Source organism: Eurosta solidaginis, chromosome 5, assembly GCF_040869045.1.
Source record: "Eurosta solidaginis isolate ZX-2024a chromosome 5, ASM4086904v1, whole genome shotgun sequence".
Taxonomy (NCBI): domain Eukaryota; kingdom Metazoa; phylum Arthropoda; class Insecta; order Diptera; family Tephritidae; genus Eurosta; species Eurosta solidaginis.
In genome coordinates, this window is record NC_090323.1 from 63,481,806 (window position 1) to 63,503,039 (window position 21,234).

A 21,234-nucleotide genomic window follows, 5' to 3' on the forward strand; every position below is an offset into this window, starting at 1 on the left:
TCAAGGAATCCGACATCGAGAAAACTGCCTTCTCAATAAATAATGGAAAATTTCAGTTTACAAGGCTACCATTCGGCTTAAAAAATACCCCTCCATATTCCAGCGAGCCGTAGACGACATATTGGCAAGATATGCTACGTGTACATCGACGATATAGTCGTATTCAGCAACTCCGAAGAGGAGCATGCTCTCCACCTACAACATATATTTAAAACTCTCGAAGATGCCAACATGAAAATTCAGTTGGACAAATGCCATTTCTTCCGGGACTCCGTACAGTTCCTTTGGATTCATCATATCGTCAAAGGGAATCACAAAGAACCCAGCAAAGGTGGAAGCAATCGCAAAAATAGCATACCCCAATACAATTAAAAAACTTCGCTCATTTTTAGGCCTTTCATGTTATTACCGCCGCTTTATTAAAGATTATGCCATGTTGGCTAAACCCCTAACGACACACTCAAGAGGGGAAGGGGGACGAATATCAAAGAACAAGTCCGCGAGAATAAATATTGATCTAAGCGAAGAGGCAAAAGACGTCTTCAACAAAATTAATGGATCCCTTATGTCTGACGACGTAATACTATCATACCCCGATTTTAGTAAGGAATTTCACTTTACAACCGATGCATCTAACTAAGCTATAGGTGCAGTTCTCTCCCAGGACAAAAAACACATCGCATTCATTTCCAGAACACTTAGCAAAACAGAAGAGTCATACGCCACAAATGAAAAAGAATTTTTAGCAATAATATGGGCCCTCAACAATTTCAGAAACTATCTATATGGGTCAGCCAAAGTTAAAATATTCACAGATCATCAACCCCTTACGCAAGCCCTTAGTAATAAAAATAACAACGCCAAAATGAAACGTTGGAAATCTATTTTAGAAGAATACAATTACGAACTCCACTATAAACCAGGTACAACCAGCATTGTAGCCGACGCACTCGCAAGAATGCCTACTGAACCAATAAACTCTCTTTCTTCAACGCAACACAGTGACGAAAACTCATCAGACGATTTGATTCACCATGTAGAAACACCAATAAATGTTTTCAAAAACCAAATATTCTTAAACATCGCCCCAAGCTCAACCTATCAGTTTAAAATAATATTTCCCACATACCACAGACACATCCTTGAAGAACCAGAATATGACCCAACAATACTTATAAATCGCATCAAAATATATTTAAACCACTCCGTTGTAAATTGCATCAAAACAGACGAATAATGGGAAAAATTCAAGAAATATACCCAATACATTTCAGTAACTACAAAGTTAGATTTACCCAACTCCACGTCCAAGACGTCGCAAACGAACATGAGCAGGAAGATATTATAATAAAAACGCACAAAAGATCACATAGGAACTGTAGAGAAAATAAATCCCAAATACTTGAAAATTACTATTTCCCATCAATGACTAAAAAATTCAATAGAATCCTTCAGCAATGTACAGTCTGTAAAGAAAACAAATATGACCGACACCGCTGTAAAGAAGAAACGACGTTCTGCACAATAAACGGATACGCCCCCACACGTATGGTAGGAAGCTGTCACAGTTCGCCAGATATCTCAATCGTGAGCGCAGAACTCGTAAACTGCGTCAACTGGCAGCCGATGGTATCATTGGCATCCGACCACCTGCCTATACTTGTTTCGCTCGAGCGTACCGCCGACTTCATCGTCACCGAAAAACGCACTTTCATAAACTTTAAAAAAGGAAAGTGGGAAGAATATAAATCCTTTACAGACAACCTCTTTGCTGCCCTCCCTATCCCGACTGATGCCCGCCAAGGGGAGCGTGCCTTCCGCAAGGTCATTGAATCCGCCTCGGCACGTTTCATTCCCGCCGGGAGAATTCCCGAAATCCGGCCCCACTTCCCGGCGGAGGCCGCAAACTTAGCGAGAGAACGTGACCTTATAAGGCAGCTTGATCCAGGCGACCCCCAAATAAGGGATATAAACCAACGCATCAGATTGCTTGTGGATGAACACAAGCGGGCGAAATGGGAGGAGCACCTAAGAGGTTGTAACCTCTCTACCGGTGTGGGTAAACTTTGGTCCACCGTAAAGTCCCTATCGAATCCGACTAAGCACAAAGACAAAGTTACCATCGCCTTTGGCGACAAAGTGCTGTCGGATGCGAAAAAATGCGAGAGCGCTTTCTGCCGACAATATATAATGCATTCTACTGTCGACAAAGTTAGACGGAGGGCCAACAGACACGCACATAAACACAAATTCAGCGCGTCACCAATCACCATCACCGCTAAAGAGGTTGAGGACGCCATTGGTCGCGCTAAACCATCCAAAGCAGTGGGCCCAGACGACATAGCCATGCCGATGCTTAAAAGCCTAGGGAAAGAGGGTTTCAAATATTTAGCGCAGGTCTTCAACCTGTCTCTTTCCACCTTTGTCATACCCGAGAAATGGAAAATGGCCAAGGTGGTCCCGCTACTAAAGCCTGGTAAACCAGCTAACATAGGAGAGTCGTATCGTCCGATATCTCTCCTATCGCCAGTAGCAAAGACGCTCGAAGCCATTTTGCTTCCTTATTTCCAAGCAAATTTGCAACTAGCCTCCCATCAGCATGGCTTCAGAAAACTCCATAGTACTACCTCCGCGCTAAATGCCATTAGCACCCAGATAAATTGCGGTTTAAATCAAAACCCCCACCATAGAACAGTACTCGTAGCGCTAGACCTATCAAAAGCTTTTGATACGGTCAACCATGGCTCGTTACTGCAAGACCTGGAAGGGTCTACCCTTCCCCCATGTCTTAAAAGTTGGACCGCAAATTATCTGGGTGGTCGGCAGGCATCGGTGCTATTTAGAAACGAAACATCAAAGCCAAGGAGAATTAAACAAGGGGTGCCACAGGGTGGTGTCCTATCCCCACTTTTGTTTAATTTCTACATATCTAAGCTACCTTCACCACCGGAAGGAGTCACAATCGTTTCCTACGCCGATGACTGCACAGTAATGGCCACAGGCCCAGGCCCACAGATAGATGAGCTATGCAATAAAATAAACGGCTACCTCCCTGATCTCTCCAGTTTTTTCGCCTCGCGAAACCTGGCATTATCACCGACTAAATCTTCCGCGACCTTATTTACAACATGGACGTCCCAAATGTCGACCATTTTGAACATCCACGTCGATGGCTCTACGCTACCGACTGTCCTACACCCCAAAATCTTGGGTGTGACGTTTGATCAGGATCTACATTTTGGTGAGCACGCAGCCGCAATTGTTCCGAGAATTCAGAGCCGTAACAAAATCCTCAAATCCCTTGCTGGCAGTACCTGGGGAAAAGATAAAGAAACGCTCATGACTACATACAAAGCAATTAGCCAGCCGATTACGTGCTACGCGTCACCCATATGGTCGCCAAGCCTAAAAATTACCCACTGGAAGAAGCTACAGGCCTGCCAAAATACTGCTCTCAGAATTGCCACGGGCTGTCTTCTTATGTCACCAGAACACCATCTACATAATGAGGCGAGGTTAAACTCTTACCTATCCAGAATCAACCCCGACATACAAAATGTATGCCCCGCTTGCAATGTGTCCCCACATGACACCAACCATCTCTTTAATTGTAATGTGGAACCAACGCCTCTAACACCCCTTTCCCTATGGTCCACCCCTGTTGAAACAGCAAGTTTCCTTGGGCTCCCGTTAGAGGATATTGATGACAGTTTGTGATCGGTCGCGTCTGTTAGGTGGGGCGAAGCACTGCTACAACAACAACAACAACAACACCGCTGTAAACCAACATTAGGCCAAACACCCATTCCCCAATATCCTGGACAAATCTTGCACATTGATATTTACCTAACTGACAAACATATCCTTTTAACAGCAATAGAAAAATTTTCGAAGTATGAACAAACAAAAATAGTTCGATCAAGAGCGGTAGAACATATTAAAGAACCCCTCCGTGAGCTACTTTTTTCAATTTGGCGTACCCGAATCAGTAGTAAGTAATAGACAACGAAACTTCTCTTAATTCAGCCGCGATTAAATTCCTATTAGAAGACACATTAAATATATCAATTTTTAGAACACCACCTTATACCAGTTCCGTTAACGGTCAAGTGGAACGCTTTCACTCGACACTCACAGAAATAATGCGCTCTTTAAAAGCAGAACGAAATTTCACTTCATTCGCCGAACTCCTTCATAATTCCGTCTACGAGTACAATTGCACAGTCCACTCAACTACAAAAAAGAAGCCAGTAGAGGTATTTTTTGGAAGAAGATTCGGATCCAAACCAATCTGAAAAGGCAAGACAAGAAAACATCTCTGAACTAAAAACCAAACAGGAAAAAGATATTTCATACCACAATAAAAACCGTCACCCCATAAAAATCTATCATTTACGTCAAAATCAACAAAAGATTAGGCATGAAAATTTCCCCTAAATTTAAAAAAGAAATAGTAAAAGAAGACAGAAATTCAACCATCTGCGACAGTAGCCATTTACGACTATACGAACGCTCAACTTGTGACAATAAACGACGGAATAGCAAAAATTCAAAACAGAGCCTTCAGACTCATACACATAATTGATCTTAACAAATACGAGGAATTTCTGACGGACATGTACAAATTCATCTCAACGGACATACCCAAAGACAATATCCTTTTTCCTATCCTAAAACACGAACTAACCCAATCACTCCAAATTTTAGATACTATAAGCCCAATCTCGAAAAGGCAGAAAAGAGCCATAAATATTTTAGGAACGGCATGGAAATACATCGCCGGAAGCCCCGATCACGAAGATCTGGAATAAAAGATCTGCTTATAAATGAAATTTTTAACGAAAACTTAATAATATGACCATGATAATTAATAAATTTGCTAATAGCATTAGAAAAGATACATTCGTAGAAAACGAAACAATTATTAACTTGCAAAATAGAATTAGGCTAATTAAGGAAGAGTTAACTAATATTAAATATGCCATAAAATGGGCAAAAAAAGATGTTTTGAACACATTATTACTGAATAAGAAAGAAATCGAAATAGCATTAGAAAAACTAGAAAACGACGAGATATCATTTAAAAATGGAGAAGAAGCATTAGAAATATCAAATATAAATGTAGTTAGTAGTAAAAATACCAATAACTGTTAAAGAAAATTTCCAAACTATTTTTATAAGGCCTGTGGTCAAACAAAACAAAAATATAATTAATGTCAAATTTGAAAAAATACTAAAAGGAAAAAATGAAATATATGCAATAAAAAATACTTGCGATAATTATAAGGAAATTGAAATTTGTAAGCAAACCAATTTAGTAAACATAAGTAACAGTAGCTGCATTCCTAGAATAATAAATAGGTTAAACTCCACTTGCACCATCAGCAATGGCCATCACATTAAACAAATTGAGGAAATAAAACCCGGCGTTTTACTACTCAACGGCTTCCAAGGTCAAATAGATTTTGAAGACAACCGAAAAAACCTATCAGGCACACATCTGATTATTTTCCATAACTCAACGCTGAAAATAAATAGCCAATCTTTTATCAACTACGATTTGATCCCACTGCCAGCAATCCCGGCAGTACTGCAACCTGTACCATCAGAAAAAATCCGCATCGAATTGCTCTCTCTCGAAGCTCTGAAAGAATTCCACATAAACAACCGTAGAATTAACCTTCTCAAGACAGCAACAATATCCAGTAGCTCCCTTTCATTTGGAGCAGTTGCAATGGCCGTTATCACCATTATCATTTTTCTCAAGTTTTGGAGGAAACACAAAAATAAAATAGTAATAATCCCTAATGTTAATACTGACCAAATTCAGCTGGAAAAGGTAAACCCAATTAAAGTCAAAGAACTTTCTGATGATGAACCAACTTACATAAATTTCAATAACTTACCTTATTTTTGATGACGCTCGGCACGACCGTGTTTAAGAGGGGAAGTGTTAACTTAATAAATGTTAACTCCTACATAAATATGTAAACGGGAGTCAATTGCACCGCCAGCAAAAAGCTTATTTTCGATGGGAGCGGAAGTCTTCACACGCGCAGCCCAAATTGGCAAATTCGGAGAATTAGCAAAACAACAACAACAAGTTGCCAGTGCAAGTTAGCTTAGCTGTTAAGTAAATTAAAGTGTAAAAGTTAGTCTTAGTTTTGAACTCATTAATAAAAGGTCGGTTGACCAAAAAAATTATATTTTTTTCGCTCCTCTAATAAGGAATGCGTTAACTTGTAGTATATATCGCAAATTACGATTAGCATGTTCTATTACGATCGCTTTAATACTGGCCGAAAATGGTGTTCAAGTGCGCACAGAGGAGGAAATCAGGGATTTACTCCATGGCATAGTATGCGTTCCGCCACAGCATGCAGGTACTTCGGGCACTCATGATTCTGTGCAAATTGGTGTTACTGGTTCTCCACCAATGGCGCCAGAAAATCATACACAGGAAAGCACAGATAACAATCAAAGTCAGCAGCCGAACGACAAAAATGAAGCGGCTGAAAGTAACTGTTCCGATGATACCGTACGAAACGCTACAGCAGACAGCCTTAAGTTATACGAAAAAGAGGAGAGTAATAGAGTAGCGGCTAATATTTGGAAACGTGTCTTCAAATATTGCGTTTAAAAAAAGACTTGGAACGTAATCAAACAAGTACGTACATGTACTCGCTTAAAGATATAGAGGTGATTGTACCGAAGTATAGTGGAGACATCGATTGCAATATAGACAAATGGATTGAAAATTTTGAATATGCAGCTGCCACCTATGGTTGCAACGATGGACGTAAGCTCCTTTTAGCCCGACAGCTGTGAACTGGTAGTGGGAAAATGTTAGCCGAAATTTGTGTGGCACGTACATGGCCCGAACTGGCGCGACTAACATCAGAGTTTCGCTAAATAAAGAATAAATCTGTTCTACATATCCGGGACAAGTTGATAAAGCTTCTGCATTTCTACTCTGTCCCGAAAATGCTGGTAATGGACAATGAGGGCAGTTTTATTAGCCCAATCACATTGAACTACTTGGAGGCCTTAGGAATAGAAATCTAGTTGACTCCTCCTCAGAAAAGCAAAGTAAATGGTGCGGTGGAACGCATCTACTCTACAATAATCGAAATAGTTCGATGTTTTCAAGCCGAATATTCCGACTTTTCTGTTAATGAGATCATTAACATTGCTGTTGATAGATATAATAATGCGATCCATTCAGCAACAAATAAGAAACCTTCCGCCATCTTCTTTGGCTGGACGAACAGAATAAATTATCAAGAACTGAAGGACTTCAAGGATATTGTTAGTATCGACATCAGACACGAACTCGCCAGGAACCAAAAAAGATGCTGAATTGGCACAACAAAAAAAGGAATAAAATTAAAACATATGAACCAGGCGAAATCGTTTTTAAAAAAGACAAACAAATAAAAAGGAAAAATAAACCTATTTATAAGAAAGAAACCGTAGGGAAAGACAATAATGTAACAATCACCACTAGTAATAACAGAAAAATCCAAAAATCGCATCTGAAAAATTGACAAATTTTCCGTTTATTAGGTTGATACCAAGGGGTATAGAAGCAACAGTGGATATATACGAATACAAAGGCCCATTGGTGACTATAAAACAGGGCATACGAAAAGTAGCAAACGGTTACTACAAAATCATACACGCCCTCGACTTGGACGATTATGAACGAATTCTCAATGACATCAACCCCGCTATACGCTATCAAACTAAAAGAACAACCCCTCTAGCTCCACAGCTAGACTACTGAGTCTCTCAAATCGATAACCTTTTAGATCATTTACGGACTATACACGTTAAAAAGAACAAGCGATCAATCAATTGGATTGACTCAGCCTGGAAATGGCTCGCGGGTAGTCCAGACGCAACCGACTGGGATAAAATCGTGACTACAACGAATGACCTCCCAGGAAATAGTAACAAGCAGTACACGATCAATAACTACTAATTAAAACGACTAATAAAATACTGGAGAATTACAATAGAATACTCGACGAAACTGACGCAAACGATACAGTTAGATACGGACAATCTTTATATAATAAGCTAGGATTAGTAAAATATGAAATCTCGCAAATAGTTTTAGCTACTCAACTTGCGAAAAAAGGTATAGTTCATTCTCATTTACTAAACAAAGCAGATATAGCCAATGTAATTTCCCAAACCGAACTCTACCTTTCAAAAATGAATTAGAAGCTCTCAAATACGCAGAACCGTTAATGATAGTCAAAGATTTGCTTCTCTTATACGTCATATCTTTGCCACAAACCGAAGATATTTTATATAATATCCGGTCAACAGTAAAAAATAACAAACAAATTTATCTCCAATTTAGTAAATTTTTCATTGCGCAAGAAGGAAAATACGACATTCGCGGGAGGGAAAGCGACTTGCGAATATCAACTTCGAAATGATCCTGTAATAGAATTAGTTGCAGATGGAACGGCTTTCATTTCCAACTTTATAGGAAATTTAACATGCAATAATTTGTTTATAAGGACCCTGAAATACATGCATTAAATTTTTTTTAACCCATTTGGAAAAATCAGGCTTTTAAGGGTTAAACTTGCTTCCTTCTACCTAGCGCACGATCACCAAGGCTCATTACCACCGGATAATTTCAAGGAGCTCGTGAGAGCAGCAAATCCACGAAATGATTTCATACTACTCGGAGGCGATGCCAATGCTCACCACGCCCAGTGGGGCAGCAGTGATACAAATGACCGAGGTGAGTCTTTATTTAACTATCTTTTAGGCACTAATCTAAGTATATGTAATAGGGGAGCACTCCTTTTCTGACCATATATATATAAGCTTTTCTATATCACAGGCGCACACAAGTTCTAAGTACATACAAAATATTAAAAGAACGAACTGGGGCTACTATAAGAAGATAATAGGTAAAAAGCATTCTGAAGAGGTGCGAGCCCCAGAAAGCGAAGAGGAGCTAGACGTGTTTGTAAATAATTTCAGTCAAAAATGTAGGAATGCTTTAGATAGGGCTTGCCCGACTAAAAAGGTTTTGGAAACTCACAAGTCACCATGGTGGTCGTCCGATCTTGATAAGCTTAGGAAGTCATGTAGGGCGGCCTTTAATAAAGCAAAGCATGATGGACATGAATCATCATGGTCTGCTTATAAAACGAAAATAAATATCTATAAAAAAGCAATCCGAAATGGAAAGCGATCCTCCTGGAGCGATTTCTGCGGCAGGATTGAATCGACATCCGCGGCCTCCCGGTTAAGGAAGGTGATATCGAAATCTCCAACTCAGCTAAGTTACGTCCAAAAGCCGGATGGGCAATGGACGGACTCCAGCGCTGAAACCATAAACTTGCTAATGGATACACACTTCCCAGCAAGTGCGGGCGTGTCTTCAAGTATTGTCAGGGTCACCTAATGATCAGCTAATAAGCGAAATCACAGATGATAAAAGGATAGATTGGGCTTTAAAGACCTTCAAGCCCTATAAATCGCCGGGGCCGGGTGGAATTTTTCCGGCTCAGCTACAGTATACTGCCGAACTTATAAGACCCTGGATAAAAGGGATGTTTATAGGTTGTCTTAAGCTCAATTACGTACCAGTATCGTGGAGGGAAGTCAACGTGGTCTTTATCCCCAAGGCAGGGAAACCCTCCCACTCTAAACCAAATGATTATAGGCCTATAAGCTTATCTTCTTTTCTGCTTAAAGCACTCGAAAGACTCCTAGAGGACTACATCAGGAGGAGGATTGAGCCGTCGCTTCTTTTGCAAGCTCAACATGCCTATACTAAGGGCCGGTCAACTGACACGGCCTTGCACTCACTGTTATCCGTTATCGAGGCCACTAGACCTCAAGGAATACACATTGGTAGCATTTCTAGATATAGCGGGTGCCTTCAACAACGTTCTCCCGGAGGCCATCACCTCGGCGCTGACCGATCTGGGGGTCGACGCGTGCCTGTTGGAGTTTATATACAATCTCCTTACGCGTAGGCATCAACATATTCACGGATGGTTCTAAGTTTGACGGGAAGGTGGGAAAAGGCCTCTTTTCACCGGATCTGGGTCTAGAGGTCTCTTTTCGCCTACCAGATCACTGTAGTGTTTACCAAACGAAAATACTGGCAATACAAAGGGCTGTAAACCATCTCGGGTCTATGCCTAAGGATGCTAAACGGGTGTTTATTTTCTCAGAAGCCAGGCCGCATTAAAGGCCCTGGACTCATTCATCGACAACGCAAAGTCGGTCACCGAATGCCGCAGATCTCTGAACGAGATGGCTCAGCACTTCAGTATCAGCCTTATATGGGTACCTGGGAACAGGGACATTGAAGGCAAATGCAGAGCAGACGAGCTGGCGAGAAGAGGCACCACCGACCATATCCTTCCGGGAAATGATTCGGTAGGTATACCCATGGCCACTTTCAGGCTTCGTGTGAACACAAGCACTATTAGAATTGCAAATGGACTATGGTTAGCCATATCATCGTGTGAGACATCCAGGCAATCCTGGCCCTCATATGACAAGGGGCGCACAGGAGCGCTTCTGATTTTAAACCAATCAGTTCTATCGTCCCTGATAAGGGTTCTAACAGGGCATTGTTTAATAGGCACGCGTGGTGCTAGAATGGGGGCAACGACCTTTGACTATTGTCGCAGCTGCAGATGCACAGAAGAGGAGGAGAGTGTCCAGCACCTTCTCTGTCATTATCCAGCGCTTAGTAGGCGTAGGTTTGCCATCCTTGGTAAACCTTTTCTACATGACCTCGCTGAGGTCTCTAGCTATGAAGTAAAGGCTCTAGCAAAATTTATAATTTCCATGAGGTGGTTTGACCCGCTTTAGGCAGGGTAGGGGTCCTCTTTGAGACCGTATAGGGTATTACAATGGGCCCATTGGTGGCCTAAGTAGTGAGCTGTTACCATAGTGTCCAGCTCAGCCCCTGCAACCTAACCTAACCTAACCTCCACCCGCTCCAGCTGACGAATGTAAAAAAATTAGATTACATCTCATCCAAGCTTATTATATTAATAAGCTACAGTTTTTTAGCAATATTCTTGGACTAGCCTTATTTATAATACTATATTTTCACACAAGATCAGCTTACCACAGGAAATTCTAATTCACTCCTATCTCTATTTATTTTATCAGCGAGACGCCGATACTTAAAAAGGGGGGAGTTAACGCTCAATATTCTCTGTTCACAAAACTGCAGGAACAGCAAATTCACATTTTGTGCGAACGGAAGTGATCGCGACAAAATGTGAAGAACTCTTTTATTAATTTACTTACCTGTTCCAGTTGCAAATTGATGACTAGCCATCATTAAATTACAGCAATATTTAGCGGAGCGATCGCGACGGAATATAAGCCGCCGCGACTTGCAATAACAAAATAAGTCAGTAATAACCCACTTATGATGAATTTAGCAAGTAAGCGATATTGTATAAAATTTTCATAAACAAAATACCGATTTAGCAAGTAAGCAATTTTTTATTATAAAAAGAATATTCAATAAAAGAATGGGGTTCAGTTGTAAACGATAATCATTACTACAAGTTGTGTTTTCACTGGCGACCAGGCAATAACTTATATAGAGCGGTTCATCAATATAATAAAACAATACACTCCGTAATTGAAAATAAACCTTTTGAAGTACTTTACAATAAGGTTAAACATGATATTGTGCCACCAAAATTACTATTGGCGCAAGAAAAGATGTTAGATAGACAAAACAAAAACAGAAAAATGGAAACTTATTCATGTGGCGATGTTATATACGAGAAAATCACAGTAGAGAGAAAAAATTAAGATCTAAGTATAAGAAACAGATAGTAAAGGAGGATTTAGGCAATAGGGTAAAAATTAATAAAAAGAAAAAAACAGAATAGTGCACAAAGATAATATAAAATCTCAATTATATATATTTTTTTTAGATGATACCAGTAATAATTTTATCATTAATTGCTCTAGCGATATCAGACATAGTAGACTATACATGGGAGGATTATATACTAATAGAAGATGGTGATGTTGCCTTATACCGCAGCTTTGGATCAATTTTTCACATAACCAATTTAACTTATTTTGAAAATCTCTTAATGGCAGATACAAAATGATCAATAAAAAATTTGGATATAATAATTTTTAGGAAACGTCTGAGGTACCAGATAATAAAAATTCAGACTTAGAATTTGAAACTAGTTTAATAGAAACATTATTGGGGCAACTACAAAGAAAGAATGGAAGAAATAAAAGGGGTATTAATGAATTAGGGACAATATGGAAATGGATAGCAGGATCACCAGACCATGATGATTTGGTGTTAGTAAATAACAAATTGAACGAATTGGCTGATAATAATAATAAACAGTACACTACAAACTCGGAAATTTTGAAAGGAATTTATAGATTAACCGAAACAATAAGAAGTTTAAATGGAGATGAATATGTTAAATTACTTGTAAAACGAAGAAATGAATTTTTAATGTCGGAATTACAAAATCTCGTTAATACTATAGCAATGGCAAAAGTAGGAATTTTAAATCCAGTAATTTTACATTTTGATGAAATAAAAAATATAACCGAAAATGAGCACGGACGAATGTCTATATCAGATTTAATAGACATATCTACTTTTAAAATATTGCAAAATGAAGATTTAATAGTTATTTACATAAAATATCCAAAAATTATATCTGATTGTAAATTGTTTGAAGTAGATGGTAAGCTATTAATTGCAAAAGAAATTGCAAAATGTAACGAAAAATACGTAAATGTTGAAAATTGCAAAAAAGAATTGATGAATACCTATTGTAAAATTAATAATACAAATAGTTGCTTGTCAGATATTCTAACTGGAACTAAAGCTTAATGTAAAAAAATTAAAGAAAGCAATAAGCAAATAGATGGAATAAAACAAGGTGCTATATTAGTTTAAGGGAAGCATATTATTGATAATCAGGAAGTAGATGGAATTTACTTAGTTACATTTGAAAATCTAGCAAATATTGACAATGTTACATACGAAAATATAGATTCAAAATTTTGGCAGTATGTCAGAAACGGTAAATTAAGTAATTTCAAATTTGAAAACATTAATCTGATCAACCATGTAAAAAATTAAATACAATCACACCTTGTATATTGGATTGTTATTGTATTAACACGTATTATAATTATAATATATATATTTTTAAAGATCAACAAAGTGGTTGAGAGATGGAAAATAAATAGACAGTTAATAAAACAAGAAGAAATTTTAGTGAGTTAACTGTTAAAATTAATAAACTTACAAACAAAATTAGAGAATCCGGACGACAGTACACATCCCACAGTGCTCTTATGGCAATTATAAACAAATATTCCACTTCTCAAGCCACTGGCATTTCATTAGAGAAGCGGATGCAATACCAATCGAAATTTTTATGAACAAATACTCCATTTCTCACGCATCGGTTTTCATTACAGAATCTGATGCAATGCTTATGCTAAGTCTCCAGTTATTGTAAATATTAAAGTAAGATCGGTATCAAACTCAATAAGCTAAATTCAAGTTATAAATAAGAGTAATTCAGAAGAATAAAGTCAGTTTGGTGTCTACGTTACGTTCGGTAACTAACCACTCGAAAATACGTTTTATTACTTTTTTAAAAAACACCTCCTAAAATAGGAGGCTGTTAATTCGTATTTTTATATGAAAATTTAATAATAAAAGCAGTTATAAGAAATAACGTTATAATTGATCTAAAATATAGTAATTGTAGAAAATATAAGAAAATAAGCATCTGTAAAGAAAATGAATTAATAGATTTAAGCAATGATTTTTGTATACCTAAGTTGATAAAAAGCCCCAATTCTTCGTGTCACTTCATCAATTGCCACCACATCCCAAAGGACGAGCTTGTTTCGCCCGGAAGGCTTTTTCTAAACAACTACAAAGGTAACGACGTAAGATACATGAATGGAACCTACATTATAAATTTTAAAAATGAGACTATTCTGGTCAATGGCAGAACATATAAGAATTTCGAAGCATCCCCTTTAAGGATAATGCCAGCAAAAGCACAACCAAAGCCAATAGAAGAGAGTCTGACTAAACTTCTGTCATTAGAAGCGCTCAGTGAGCTACACATAAACAATACCATCGAAATCCAGTCACTCCAAACAGAAAGAGTAATAAACCGATTTTCCTCAGGAAGCAACCATTGTCCTGATGGTGAGTTTTGGCAAATATTGCTATAAAAGGCCGTTAAAACAGCCATCGGAAACTATCAAGAGGAAGAGGCTATGTCAGAAGTTCCCACACACTCAACAAGAGCGTAGAATTGCTGACTGCATGTCTAGACACCAGATATCTTAACGCGCATTCGCCAAAATTACTGACTGCATGTCACACCAGATATCTTAAATCAAGGCCATATTTTCCGAGGTTCGGTACAACAACAAATATTCACCAAGCAGTGACGCGACAGCTAAGATCAGGGAATATAATTAAGCACTTTTTCAAATTGTAATTAGTGAAATAAAGAACACGGCCATCAGTCGTAAACAAATATTTTTTTATAAACTATAACATCCCGTAGTTTAACTTATGCAAACCACTTGTGATATTTTTTATTTTAATTTACATCTGATAATTGATATATGCAATACTCATTAAAAGCCATCTGAAGCCTTAAGACACTTAAGATAGGTCAACCCCCTGACAAAACTAATTATAAAACTCCCATGCCAAAATGGGACAAAACCAAAGCTTTGAATTTACTGCGGGCCCATATCCCTAATAATGTCAAGAATAAACAGCGGAAACCCTAGCAAACACTTCTCCCTTCCTAGTCATAAAAGCGATCGACGCAACATGCGGCAGCGAAATTAATGAGTGCAAAAAAACGAGAAGTGGACAAATCCTAATCAAAACAAAAAACGGTTTGCAAGCAAATAGGCTAGTAACATTAATACAACTCGACAACAACCCAAAGGGGTTATCTATTGCAATGCCCTTAGAGGCTTGTCAGAGGAACTCATCCTAACGGAATTGAAACACCAAAATATCACCGAAATAAAGAAAATCTTAAAGAAAGTTAATGACGATCTCGTCGAAACATGACTACTGATAATAACGTTCGAAACCACTGCTCTACCAACAAAGCTAAACATCGGCTATGAAAAAGTTATTATCCGGCCATACATTCCACTCCCATTAAAATGCAAAAACTGCCTTAGTTTCGGCCATACAGCAAAAATATGCAAAAATGAAAAATATGTAACAAATGCGCCAGTATTTACCACCTCGAAGAAGAGATTGATGAGAGCAACAATGAAGATGCTTCCATTAACTGCATCTCATATCACCTAGAGCCGAAAAATCATTCAGCTAACGACAAGTGCCCAATTTTCTTACAGCAAAAGGAGATCCAAGCAATAAAAACCAAATTACCAGACTGCGTCAAGGAACTTCAGATATTCGATGGACCCCGGGAGCATTATCCCGTCAGGATCCATAGCGCGCAACAGATTATTAAGGACTACGAAGTTGTGCGGCTCAAAACAATCTATAAAGCAATCCTAAGACACATAAGGTACAAAGTTAGGGGTGCAGCAGATGCTCCACTGGTCTCGCACAACATCCTGTGCGGCGACTGGAAAAGCATGAAAGAAATTCTTTCGCTGTATTACGCAGACGCAGGGATATCGGAACTCTAGATCACCAGATAACACAGATGACCCAGGTCGACTAAAAGTGTCGGAGTTTTACGCTCAAATCAATAAACAACTTTCTTTGATGATCAATACTATCAATAGAAAAAAATATGTACATAACGAAACGGTCATGGCTGTCACAGAAACACATCGTCAAAGAACATTAGATGTGTTCATTAGAGGCCTAAATGGTGACCTCCCCACTCTGCTACTAGTTCAAAAACCCAAATCGTTGCCCGAGGCCTACTCGGCATGCCTCACCTTCATGAACGTCGACCGCAGGAATGCCATATATCGCTTGCCCCGTCCAAATAGGTATTTCAATAGCAACTCCCAATCGATGGCCCCTCGGTATTATGCAGGGGGAAACCCAAATTATAATGACGCCGCTCAGATTAGGGCAGCTCCAGATCAACCAGGAGCATTTAAAAATGTCTCAGGTATATACCGTGACCTGTCAAAATAGAAGGAAGCAAACAATAATTCCAGGAACTGATTTTTAGCCACACGTCTGGCACTTTTTCCTATTTACACATAAAATTACTTTGCCTTTGTTATAAGAGTTGAATTAAATAAATAACACATCTAATCTAATATCTAATCTAATCTAATATATATTATAAATGGGAAAGTTTGGATGTTAAGATGTTTGGATGTTTGGATGTTTAGATGTTTGGATGTTTGGATGTTTGGATGTTTGGATGTTTGGATGTTTGTCCAGACGTTTGTCTTTGTGACTCAATAACGCAAGAACGGCTGGACCGATTTGGATGAAATTTTGCACACATATAGCCAATAGTCTAGAAGGATCTACTAGCTATATATTTTTCAAAAGGGGTGTGGTCCCCGCCCCCTAGGAACAGTTATAATTTAATTATTATATTTTTTCGTCTTTGCGACTGAATCACGCCAGAATGGCTACACGGATTTTGATGAAATTTGGGACACAGACAGTAGTCTACTAGCGAAATTTTTTTCGAACATGGAAAGAGGGGTGGGGGTCCCACGACCCTTCGAGAAATTATTTTTCATAATTTTTACACATTATAACTTTACGTATACTGGCCTTCACCAATATCACAGACTCAAGGGGTCAAATAAGTCGAGGGCTTACAAAGTAAGCAGTGACACCCTCCGCCCGCCCCCCTTTATCTCCCCCTCTGGTGTAAAATCCATAAATTGTTATAACTCAATCTAAATTTTCTCCTAAATCAATAGTTTTTGGTATCTGGTACATACAGAACGAGATCTAGACAATTTTGGAGGAACGATCAGTGGTCCTCTCCTCTACTCCCGCCATCCGCCCTCCATCAATTGTTTTTATTAGCATGCTTTTATTAGCTTTACCTGTATGTTCTATCTAACTTTTTATTCGCTCCAATGCGCCTGCTGCCTTATTAACATGGTTTTATAATTAGCTTCACCTTATTTGTAATCCCGTAAGGGTCATATCGAGACCCTTCCGGGATCATTTCTGGATGGTTTTCGGGATCGGTCCGGGATTACGCCGGGGTAATTTCGGGACTTTTTCGGGACTATTTCGGGATCATTTTGGGACCCTTCCGGGATCATTTCTGTATAGTTTACGGGATCCGTCCGGGATCCCGTCGGGGTTATTTTGGAACATTTTCGGGACTATTCCGGAATCATTTCGGAACTATTTCGCGATCATTTGGGGACCCTTCCGGCATCATTTCTGGATGGTTTTCGGGATCCGTGCGGGATCTCGTCGGGGTCATATGGGGACTTTTTCGGGATCATTTGAGGGCTCTTCCGGCATCATTTCTGGATGGTTTTCGGGATCCGTCCGGGATATCGTCGGGGTCATTTGGGGACTTTTTCGGGATCATTTGGGGGCTCTTCCGGCATCATTTCTGGATGGTTTGCGGGATCCGTCCGGGATCTCGTCGGGGTCATTTGGGGACTTTTCGCGACTAATACGGGATCATTTGGGAACCCTTTCGGCATCATTTCTGGATGGTTTTCGGGATCCGTCCGGGATCCCGTCGGGGTCATTTCGGATCTTTTTCGCGACTAATACGGGATCATTTGGGAACCCTTTCGGCATCATTTCTGGATGGTTTTCGGGATCCGTCCGGGATCCCATTAGGGTAATTTCGGGACTATTAGGGGATCATTTGGGAACCTTTCCGGTATCATTTCTGGATAATTTTCGGGATCCGTCCGGGATGCCGACGAGGTCATTTCGGGACTATTTCGGGATCATTTGGGATACCTACCGGCATCATTTCTGGATGGTTTTTGGGATTCGTCCGAGATCCCGTCGTGGTCCTTTCGGGACTTTTTTTCGACTAATACGGGATCATTTGCGGACCCTTTCGGCATCATTTCTGGATAGTTGTCGGGATCCCGTCACGGTCATTTCGGGACTATTAGGGGATCATTTGAGGACCTTTCCGGCATCATTTCTGTATTGTTTTCGGAATCCTTTCGGGATCCCGTCAGGGTCATTTTGGGACTTTTTTGGGGCTAATACGGGATCATTTGGGGATCCTCTAGAGGTCGTTTCGTGACTTTTTCTGTTTTATTTCGGGATCTTTTGGGGACCCTTCCGGCATAATTTCTTGATGGTTTGCCGGATCCATCAGGGTCATTTCGGGACCATTTTGGGATCATTTGGGGACCCTTCCGAGATCATTTCTGGATCCGTCCGGGATGCCGTAGGAGCCATTTCGGGATTTTTTGTTACTTTTCCGGGATAGTTTTTGGACCCTTCCGGGATCATTTCTGGATCTGTGCGGGATCCCATCTGGGTCATTTCCGGACTATTCCGGGATCATTTTGGGATCCTTCCGGAATCATTTCTGTATGGTTTTCGCGATCCGTCGTTGATTCCCTCGGAACCATTTCGGAACCTTTTCTGGAGTATGTCGGGGTCATTTTGGGATTTTTCGGGATCATTTGGGGCTCTTCCGGCATCATTTCTGGATGGTTTTCGGGATCCGTGCGGGATCTCGTCGGGGTCATTTGGGGACTTTTTCGGGATCATTTGGGGGCTCTTCCGGCATCATTTCTGGATGGTTTTCGGGATCCGTGCGGGATCTCGTCGGGGTCATATGGGGACTTTTTCGGGATCATTTGGTGGCTCTTCCGGCATCATTTCTGGATGGTTTTCGGGATCCGTCCGGGATATCGTCGGGGTCATTTCGGGACTTTTTCGGGATCATTTGGGGGTTCTTCCGGCATCATTTCTGGATGGTTTTCGGGATCCGTCCGGGATATCGTCGGGGTCATTTGGGGACTTTTTCGGGATCATTTGGGGGTTCTTCCGGCATCATTTCTGGATGGTTTACGGGATCCGTCCGGGATCCTGTCGGGGTCATTTTGGGACTTTTGCGGGATCATTTGGGGTCTCTCCCGGCATCATTTCTGGATGGTTTTCGGGATCCGTCCGGGATCCTGTCGGGGTCATTTTGGGACTTTTGCGGGATCATTTGGGGTCTCTTCCGGCATCATTTCTGGATGGTTTACGGGATACGTCCGGGACCCTGTCGGGGTCATTTTGGGACTTTAGCGGGATCATTTGGGGTCTCCTCCGGCATCATTTCTGGATTGTTTTCGGGATCCGTCCGGGATCCTGTCGGGGTCATTTTGGGACCTTTGCGGGATCATTTGGGGTCTCTTCCGGCATCATTTCTAGATGGTTTTCGGGATCCATCCGGGATCCCGTCGGAGTCATTTCGGAACTTTTTCTCGACTAATACAGGATCATTTGGGGACCCTTTCGGCATCATTTCTGGATAGTTTTAGGGATCCGTTCGGGATCCCGACGGGGTCATATCGGGACCATTTGGGGTACCTACCGGCATCATTTCTGGATGGTTTACGGGATCCGTCCGGGACCCTGTCGGGGTCATTTTGGGACTTTAGCGGGATCATTTGGGGTCTCCTCCGGAATCATTTCTGGATGGTTTCCGGATCCGTCCGGATTCCGTCGGCGTAATTTCGGGACTATTAGGGGGTTATTTGGGGACCTTTCCGGCATCATTTCTGGATAGTTTTAGGGATCCGTGCGGGATCCCGACGGGGTCATATCGGGACCATTTGGGGTACCTACCGGCATCATTTCTGGTTGGTTTTCGGGATCCGTCCGGGATCCCGTCGGGATCATTTCGGGACTATTTCGGGATCATTTGGGTACTTACCTTCATCATTTCTGGATGATTTTCGGGATCCGTACTGGATCCCGTCGGGGTCATTTCAGGACTTTTTCGGGATCGGCCCGTGATCCCGGCGGGGTCACTTCGGGACTATTTCGGGATCATTTGGGGTACCTAGATGGATAGTTTTCGGGATTCGTCCGGGATTCCGTCTGGATCATTTCAGGACTTTTTCGGGATCATTTGGGGTATCTTCCGGCCACTTTTCTAGATGGTTTTCGGTATCCGTCCGGGATACCGTCAGGGTAATTTCGGGACTATTTGGGGATAACTTGGGAACCTTTCCGGCATCATTTCTGGATAGTTTCCGGGATCCTTCGGGGATCCCGTCAGCGTCATTTCGGAACCCGCGACTAATGCGGGATCATTTGGGGACCCTTTCGCCATCATTTCCGGATGGTTTTCGTGATCCGTCCGGGATACCGTCAGGGTAATTTCGGGACTATTTGGGGATAACTTGGGAACCTTTCCGGCATCATTTCTGGATAGTTTCCGGGATCCGTCGGGAATCCCGTCAGGATCATTTCGGAACTATAAGGGGATCATTTCATTTTTCATCTTTCTTTAAGGGGATCATTTCACCTTCCAGCATCATTTCTGTATACTTTTGGGGATCCGTCTGGGATCCCGACGGGGTCATTTCTGGCCTATTTCGGGATCATTTTGGGGTACCAACCGGCATCATTTCTGGATGGTCCGGGATCCGTCTGGGATCCCATCGGGGGAATTTCGGGAATTTTTCGGGATCATTTGGGGTCCCTTCCGGCATCATTTCTGGATCGTTTTCGGGATCCGTCCGAGATCCCGTCGGGTTTATTTTTTTACTTTTTCGGGAAAATGTCAGGGAGTTTCGAGACTGTTCTTGGATCATTTGGGGATCCTTCAGGGATAATTTCTGGATGGTTTTCGGGATCCCGTCGGGGTAATTTCGGGACTTTTTCACGACTATTTCGGGGTCAGTTGCCCTTAAAGATCATTTCTGGGTGGTTTTCGGGATCCGTCCGGGATCCCGTCAGGGTTATTTCGCGCCTTTTCGGGACTATTTCGGGATCATTTTGGGACCCTTCCGGGATAATTTCTCTATGATTTTCGGGATCTGTTCGGGATCCCTTCGTAGTTTTTTCGCGACTTTATCTGGGATAAATTGCGGACCCTTTAGAGATCAATTCTGGATGGTTTTCGGTATCGGTCTGGGATCCCCTCAAGGTCATTTCGGGACTTTTTCGGGACTATTTCGGAATCATTTTGGGACCCCTCCGGCATAATTTCTGGGTGATTTTCGGGATCTGTCCGGGATCCCGACGGAGTTTTTTCGGTACTTTTTCCGGACTAT

General features: G+C 41.0%; 1 protein-coding gene across 1 annotated transcript in view; it reads right to left on the reverse strand.

Annotated features, from left to right (window-relative positions):
* The window catches only part of LOC137252251 (uncharacterized), an 81,358-nt gene extending 64,717 nt beyond the window's left edge, over positions 1 to 16,641 (reverse strand). The window contains exon 1 of the mRNA XM_067787696.1: positions 15,982 to 16,641. Within this exon, the coding sequence (XP_067643797.1) occupies positions 15,982 to 16,011 (30 nt within the window). The 5' untranslated portion in view covers positions 16,012 to 16,641. The remainder of the gene's footprint in view (positions 1 to 15,981) is intronic.
* Positions 16,642 to 21,234: the final 4,593 nt, after the last annotated feature.